At 42.6% G+C, this 8,042-nt stretch overlaps 2 protein-coding genes across 2 annotated transcripts; both read left to right on the forward strand.

Annotated features, from left to right (window-relative positions):
* Positions 1-53: 53 nt before the first annotated feature.
* On the forward strand, positions 54-5,708 carry uck2b (uridine-cytidine kinase 2b). Its single transcript, XM_084707402.1, has 7 exons — positions 54-190; positions 2,324-2,483; positions 3,119-3,215; positions 3,503-3,645; positions 3,772-3,869; positions 3,988-4,036; positions 4,303-5,708. The coding sequence occupies exons 1-7, from the start codon at positions 86-88 to the stop codon at positions 4,437-4,439; spliced, it is 789 nt and encodes a 262-aa protein (XP_084563528.1). The 5' UTR covers positions 54-85; the 3' UTR covers positions 4,440-5,708.
* Positions 5,709-5,883: 175 nt separating this feature from the next.
* Positions 5,884-7,736, forward strand: czib (CXXC motif containing zinc binding protein). Its single transcript, XM_084707404.1, has 8 exons — positions 5,884-5,949; positions 6,039-6,122; positions 6,320-6,376; positions 6,599-6,680; positions 6,755-6,786; positions 7,027-7,104; positions 7,268-7,333; positions 7,455-7,736. The coding sequence occupies exons 1-8, from the start codon at positions 5,944-5,946 to the stop codon at positions 7,530-7,532; spliced, it is 483 nt and encodes a 160-aa protein (XP_084563530.1). The 5' UTR covers positions 5,884-5,943; the 3' UTR covers positions 7,533-7,736.
* Positions 7,737-8,042: the final 306 nt, after the last annotated feature.

The raw sequence follows: 8,042 nt of genomic DNA on the forward strand, positions 1-8,042 counted from the left end.
CGAAAAAATAGGCTAATGGTGTATAGATGGGAGGAGCAACGTGTTAACACCATCCCTTGCCTGACTTGTTCGGCATATTGCAAGCATGGCCGGGGACAGTGAAACACATCTAAGGGACCACGGCGAAAATGAAAATATTGTTCGACAACCTTTCCTTATCGGTGTGGCCGGGGGCACTGCCAGTGGCAAGGTTAGCGGAAGGACATTTTTTTATGATCTATAATTTTATTACAGCTTTAGTGACGGAATTTTGGGAGTCGCTCATGAGCTCATCGACCGCGTGGCTCATGTCAAACTTACTTAGCGGCTTGAGTGACATCAACTCTACCATCTGTTAGCTAAGCCACCATCAATTTAAATCTTTACACATCATTGTATTTTTAGCTTGTCATCAGAATATTAATAGGATCTAGATCAGATTGCGTCTTTAATTTCCGTTTTTGCGGTGCTAGCTTCACAGGCAGAAAAAATACAGGAGACAAAGACGTAATGTATGTGATAAGGTTAGGTAGCTGGCTACCACCTTAGCATAAGAATATACATTGTGTCCGTCGGTACTGTAGGCTGATACTGAGCAATCATTTCAGTTGTATTCGCCTGCTTGATGCGCAGTGTTGGCCCGACAATGACATACTGCCAACAAACCAAGTGTAAGTTACAGTGTAAACCAAGAATTAGAACACGTTGTAATAAGCAACAAACGCTTTTCTGGGGAAGTCATCAATTAGTATAAAATGGGGTTGATCACTGTATAGGATAATATTCATGTGGGCTGCTAGCCAGAGCCCTCGACAGCAGTTCCTTTGTTCAAATTTCCTCTGGATAAGCCGATTTATTATCAAAAGGGACCTCTTAAATGTCAGCAACAATTACTTTATCAGAGTGGTCAAGACGTATGTTCGACTTAAGAAATTATTTCGAATACAATCGGATTTTGATAAATTATTTCACTGTTGATCGATAATTCAACGAAGGCACAGCCATAGCGGGAAACTAGTTACTGTGAGTCAGTTTATTCCAGCACACAGCCAATGAATAATCTCATGACGTAGACAAACAAATGGTTCTTTGGTGCGCATGTTTGGGATCCCGGTGTTGCCCGAATGGGAGGAGTTTCGACTCTTGCTGCCACGCGCATTCCTCTAATGTCGGTCTGCAGGTCGTATACATTTTTAAAGCGATTCGGAGTAAAGAAAGCACATGGCAGCTAACGAAATACAAATAATGTATTTTTATTTTTTGTATTTATATTGTATTTATTGGCTGGGTTTACTCATCCAGCCTGCTGCAGTTTGATAAAAAAATTTCATCTCCATGGTTCTTTTGGAGCAGTGATTCTGCAAAAAAAGACATTCTAAAAGAGACAATGGTGACATCCCTAACAATGCATTTGATAATTTAAGTTTAACAAAAATATAAAGTCATGTGTTCTCCCATTACCGTCCTTCCTTGATTTGACCCAGATATGAGCTAAGTTAACCGTTGGCACAGAGCCATGGTCTGGCTCCCTGAAAACCCCTTACAAGGCAGGGTGGGAGGGGTGGAGAACGTTTTAAAATGCAAGTCAGTGGTTGGTCAGGTGTTGCCAGGAAGTTAGTTAACTAGCTTTCTCTCTCCCCTTGACTGTTGCAGGTATTGGATCACTCAGTTTATGTTCAACCATACATCACTTCTGATGTAATGTCACCCCATCTAAGTGCAAGGCAGTGAAAGTATAACTGAGCTGGTTATTTAGTTTTGTCCCCTATTTCCCCCATTATGGTACATCATTGTGTGTTTGAAAATGTGATTCTTTCTACTTAGTAGTCCATGGCCCTATGTCCAAATTGAGGTGTTGTCTGTAGTGTGTTTGATGCATACGCTTATGCCCATCCGGGTTCTTAATTTTCTTAATGAGTATTTGCTTAGTACCTAGTACTTGCTTATCAGTTTCTGAACAAATGTAGTTGCGTGGTGATGTGGCCGCCTCTTGCTGGCATGGCCCATGCTGACACGACCTCCTGAGTGGGCGTTTCACTGACACAAAAGAACCATACAGAAGTCTGGGGACGGAGAATGTCTAGTCAGCACTGGCAGGAGACCTGGTATTCTGTGGGCGGGGTCAGTGAGGACAGAGATGGTGGGCAGGTCATCTGGGTATGTTGCTACTGCTCCAGGCTCTGCTGGTGGACAGTATTATAACGTATCCAACAAAGCTCCAAACAGGAAGTGGATCTTTGACATCCTACTGCCTACATTTGCTCAAAGCAATCAAGAAAATAGTGATCCATGATGCACAGGAATGTTGACCAGACTGTGCTCTCCTACCTGCCTGTCTCTGTAGTCGTCCGTATGTGGGAAAATCATGGAGCTGCTGGGCCAGAACAAGATCGACCGCCACCAGCGTCAGGTAGCCATCCTCAGCCAGGACAGCTTCTACAGAGAGCTCACCCCAGAGCAGAAGGCCAAGGCCCTTAAGGGCCAGTTCAACTTCGACCACCCAGGTACCCCGCTTTCACATGAACCCTGTCTCTGCAGATTTAGGGGAAGCACATGCTAGGACAAGCACCTGAGCTCTAGACGACTTGTTGGTTGTCTTTTATGTGTGGCATTTTCAGCCAGGGCTGCACCCAGTGTGCCATTCCTAATGGAACAATCCACTCTGTCTGGATAATAAGATATGCAGACACACATAGGCATGTCCCCTGTAGTAGCCGTTGTCCACCGTAAACGTAATGAATTCCAATATGGACCTATTTAAAAAAAAAATGCATGGAGGAAATCATATGGCACATAACGATTGCTGTGCACTACCACCACGTTGTGTGTATCGGTCCCATGCACGTTCTGACCGTCCATATTTGGGCGTTTCTTGGCCACCCCCCTGGCCCCTGCTCCCCATCTCAGACGATCAGAAACGCCCCCAGTCAGCATGGCCTTCCTCAGCTGCAGCTGCTGTGGCGCAGCGGGACAGGACCTGACAGCTGTTAGGAAAGAGGAATTGGGGGTCAGAGCCCACGTGTAGCTCATATCCATAGGGATGGCACATCGACCATATAGATTTGTATTCTTTTTAATATATATAAATCTTAATATGAATTTGTTTTCACACACGGATACGTGCCCGTCTGATCCTCAGATGCCTTTGATAATGAGCTAATCATGAAGACACTCTGGCAGATCATGCAGGGGAAGACCGTCCAGATCCCAGTGTATGACTTTGTCACCCATTCCAGGTGAGCACGCCCCTGGTTCAGTAGGTTACTGGCTTTGTTCCTTATCCATTCAGGAGATTTTCTCAGGAAACTTCCCAACAAAAGACGGATGAGATATTCCAGACCTTGGTATTGATATTGAACAAATGGATTAAGTACAAAGCAGGTACGGTGTGTTGAATTACAAGGAAACGTCCTTGGGTTCAGTCAGGCTTCACACCTTTACCCGAAGGTGCCAGACTGAAAATTCAGCATGTTTATTCAGTGTGGTGAACTCAATGTCTTATCCTCTTGTTTCCATCTCACAGGAAGGACGAGTTTGTGACTGTGTACCCTGCGGACGTGGTCCTGTTTGAGGGCATCCTGATGTTCTACTCGCAGGAGATCAGGGACCTGTTCCAGATGAAGCTGTTTGTGGACACGGATGCAGACACTCGGCTCTCCCGCAGAGGTGTGTGTGTCTGCGTGCTCACTTGCGCCCTCTTATTTCCTCGTGACATGGGTTGATAATCATCAAAAAATGATACATTTTGCTTTAACATTTCTGGTGTGTGTGTGTGTGTATTGGGTGTTCCAGTGCTCAGGGACATTGGTGAACGTGGCAGAGAACTAGAGCAGGTGCTGACACAGTACATAACGTTTGTTAAACCAGCCTTTGAGGAGTTCTGCCTGCCAGTAAGTCACTCCACTCTCCATCTGTCCTCCCTTATTTTCGAGCTGGATGGTCCATCTGTCAGTATGGCGAATACCTCAGAGGTTGCCAATACACTAATTCAAGTACTGTGTTTCTTAGACCAAGAAGTATGCTGATGTGATCATTCCGCGAGGAGCAGACAACCTTGGTAAGCCTTGTTTAATATGTCTACCTGAAACATTCTGTTATCTGAACTCATTCCTTTGTGTTGGAACAAGATCCTTTGTCTATTGTGGCACACATGTTTACAATGCTAGACTATTCTGATGGAAAGGGCGGAGGTTGTGTGTGTCGCATCCTGGTTAGGGAGTTCCATGGAAAAACAAGAAAATCAGCACCTCTGTTTCCTTGTTGATTGTTTCCTTGTCGTGTTGTTTCCAGTCCATTAAGGAAAAACTATTTGTCTCCCTCCAGTGGCCATCAACCTGATAGTGCAGCACATCCAGGACATCCTGAACGGTGGCCTGACTAAGCGGCAGAACGGCTGCACAAACGGCCACAGCACGCCCAGGCAGAGGCGGACCTCCGAGTCAAGTAGCCGGCCACATTGACCCCACCGTGCCTTCCTCCTCGGGCGAGGGGGGGCGGGGTCAGGGCTGTAAATAAACTCCTGTTGTATTTAAGAGAAATGGGGAAAGATGCAAGAGGAACTGCAATGCCTTTATCATTATTATTATTATTACACTCATTACAGTTACTTTCAATGTAATTGTTGGACATGATTAGTTTTTTTTTTTTCAGGGGGACAAGCTAACCTCCTGCTTTTGCAATGAGACCATGGGTTTAAAAACGACCCCTTTTTTTTCCAGTTATTTGATGTTTTGTATTTCCCCTTCTGCATTTTGGAAAGACCTTGCAGGTATGAATAAAGATGGGGGGAGAACTGTATTGTCTGGTGAAACTTGAACCCCCATGGCTTGGGCTTAAAATGGGGGGAAAACCCTGACTGGAAACTGACATAAAGCCTCAGGATTGTATGTATTTCTCGATGACAATCTTGAAGCAATGTTGATCAGAGTTTCTTTTAAGCATTGTGGTTTCTTGTTTGTATGATGGCATCTAGCACTCCCTCACTTGAACGGTTCTACACTACATGGCAGTTCTATAAGATCATCAGTTTGTAAAATCTCCTAGCCACTTAGAGTCCAGACAGTATTATTACAAGGGGTGTGCATGTCAACCATTGTATGACACATGGGTCTGTTCTTTATAAGTCGTCATGGAGGAAGGTTTTGCTGGCCGAGTTGAGTCCAGAACACAAGAAAATAGAGATGATATTCCAGCACAAACTCAAAAGATAAACACTTTTTGTTTGTTTTCCAAGTCCCTAATAAGAAACATGGTTCGCAGTTATTAGCATTAGGGGAAACAATGGCTCCCAATTTGACTTATCATTACTTGGCAATGGCACCTGTTAACCCAAAGAGATCATGATACATAGGGGTGTTCTGCTGTATCCACATGTTAGAATATAACTTTAAAATGCAGAGCAGACAAGCTGGGATACAATGCTTTTATATACAGCAATACAATAATGCCAGCCTACTAATGTCTGAAAGACTCAAGATATGACCTACCACACTGCCTCTGTCAATCTGCCTCAGGGTCATGTGTAAGTATCCACAATAAAAAAAAACGTATTCCATGATTAAGCTAAGTGTATAACATTGTCTGTTAAATAGCTTTTATATGTCAGTGATTTAGTCCGCACCATCCAAGTGGTTGAATGGAAATTGATTTGTACCTTGATATTTTTGAGTGATTGTTGAATTGAAGTGTTGATTGAATGTTGCAATAAATGCTATTGCATAATATGTGAATCTGGAGTACAGACTGGATAACTACTGGAGAGTGTCGTGATTTTTTACATACGTAACATTTTGACATTTGGAACTGCACCTGTAAAAAGGATTTCAAGAACTATGTTCAACAACAACCATCAATGCAAGAAAGTAAATACTCATGCCAGTGAGATGTTTACGCTTTCCACTAGAGGGCGCTCTTACCACACAACTAGACTACGCATGCTTGCATGTTTACGTGGAACGAATCAAGATGGTGGTAAGACCAGCCCTAACGCACAGAGCATGCTAGCATGTCAATGTTTTTGAGTTTTTCTGTAAGTAATGTTTATTTTTTATCTGTGACAGAAATTTGGTCTGCAGTTCAAGGCGACATTGGAGAATGTCACAAACCTACGGCCGGTAGGAGAAGACTTCCGCTGGTTTTTGAAGGTATGCAGGCTGCTATTACATTATTTTCCATCTGTTTGACATGTACTACCATCTAAACATCTTTCCTGGCTTTGCAGTACTTCCTTGCCTCCCTTAAATGCTGACATCATCCAATACATTAAGCAATCTTCTTCAAAGTTCTGCATAACCGTGTTCTGAACCAAAATGTCACATATGTTCTAAATCTCTTCATACAGCTGAAATGTGGCAATTGTGGAGAGATATCAGATAAATGGCAGTACATAAACCTTATGGTAAGCAAATACAAGTATTGTCTGGGTGTTCTGTATGGTCCCTTTCAGAGCCAGTGTTTCCTGTGCCTGTTGTGGAACTGGTCTTTCAGTCTTTATTCACAGTAGTGTGTCTTTATTTCTTTGTTTAGAATGTTGACATTGAACTGATACAGAACAGGCCAGGAAAGGATCTTAATATAAGGATATATTTTGTATCATTTATTGTGCACATTCATTGCCCAGGACAGTGTACCACTGAAAGGAGGCAGAGGCAGTGCCAGTATGGTGCAGAAGTGCAAACTCTGTGCCAGGGAGAATTCAATTGGTGAGCAGCAAAACATCATGAACCTGGAATCGATGATCATCGTATGTTGACACTGAAAGAATGTTTTCCCGCAGATATATTGGGGGATGCCATCACGCCGTACAATGTAAGTAGCGTTACACACTACGTTCCTTAAGCAAGGTTTCACTCTGTTTCTTCCTCCTTCCCTCCATCCTGTGAAACTTAAGTTATATAATACAGAATATCAGAATACCCCAAATAACAACCGAAGACAGTGTTGTCCAAAGACTTCTGGTTCAAACTTGCTGTTTACACAAGTGTCTACATACAGTAGCATACTCAGATATTTCTATTGTCTGATAGTGTCTTGTGTGTGTCTTGGAAGGCTGAGGACAGTGAGAAGTTTAAGACCATGGTGCAGTTTGAGTGTCGAGGCCTGGAACCTGTAGATTTCCAACCCCAGGTGAGAGCTTCCCTTGTCTATAGTGATCTTTTTATCAAAGAATGACCAATAAATGCAAATTGCACTAAATTATTATTAAAATAATGTACTTAACTTGTACTAATGTTGTTAGTATTTCACTGTCATTTCCTTTTTATTCTTCTGAAACACAAATGCTCTCCAGGCTGGCTTTGCTGCACAAGGGGCAGAGTCTGGAACTCAGTTTCCTGAAATTAACTTATTAGAAAAGGTGAGTGTTCTTTTTGTTGATGCAACTTCATCTTTTCAAAGCTAGGTCCATTCTGAGGAGATTCACATTTCATGTGTCAATGAAGAATAATTTTACTGTAATGGTGTTTTTATTATTTCAGGACTGGACGGACTATGACGAGAAGATCAAAGAGTCAGTGGGCATATATGAGGTCACACACCAATTCATCAAACACTGATAACCTCAAGTGACAGGATCCTAGAAGCCGAAAAATAACCAGATGGATGTTTACCGGGTAAAGGACAGAACCGTTGCTGACTTGACAAAGTAGCTGTGCGGAGGGACTTGTTGGAACGCCCAACTGAATCCTCTGGATTGGAAGAGATTTATGGCTATGCATTTTTTCACAACCTCAATAAAGTTGACAAATGGATAAATGGAATTATCTTAACTTGCCTTTTTATTTCCATAAAATACTGTTAAGATATACAGCCCATATGAGGCATGTGCCTCATTGTGTACTGTAGAACATGACTATGCAAAGTTCACGTGACAACATTTCCTTACAATCACAGCATTCCAGTTTTCTGAGGAATTTAGCTGTCTTTTTTACACATTAACCTACACATTTCATAACCTATGCCATCACTGTGAAGGGCAAAGCACCCAAATGTCACCTACACTACAAGTAAGAAATTATTTTCCCCATTTGTTTCCAATAATATATAACCCATATTCAGTCACTGTA

Source organism: Hypomesus nipponensis, chromosome 10 (assembly GCF_054491055.1).
Source record: "Hypomesus nipponensis isolate SF chromosome 10, ASM5449105v1, whole genome shotgun sequence".
Taxonomy (NCBI): Eukaryota; Metazoa; Chordata; class Actinopteri; order Osmeriformes; family Osmeridae; genus Hypomesus; species Hypomesus nipponensis.

What these genes read in the sequence shown, in the direction of transcription:
- uck2b (XM_084707402.1), top strand. Translation starts at nt 86, where the DNA reads ATGGCCGGGGACAGTGAAACACATCTAAGGGACCACGGCGAAAATGAA. An exon ending in GGGGCACTGCCAGTGGCAAG is followed by an intron (nt 191 to 2,323) that starts GTTAGCGGAAGG and finishes CTGTCTCTGTAG; the next exon opens with TCGTCCGTATGTGGGAAAAT. An exon ending in GCGAGGAGCAGACAACCTTG is followed by an intron (nt 4,037 to 4,302) that starts GTAAGCCTTGTT and finishes GTCTCCCTCCAG; the next exon opens with TGGCCATCAACCTGATAGTG.
- czib (XM_084707404.1), top strand. An exon ending in ATGCCATCACGCCGTACAAT is followed by an intron (nt 6,787 to 7,026) that starts GTAAGTAGCGTT and finishes GTGTCTTGGAAG; the next exon opens with GCTGAGGACAGTGAGAAGTT. An exon ending in AAATTAACTTATTAGAAAAG is followed by an intron (nt 7,334 to 7,454) that starts GTGAGTGTTCTT and finishes TTATTATTTCAG; the next exon opens with GACTGGACGGACTATGACGA.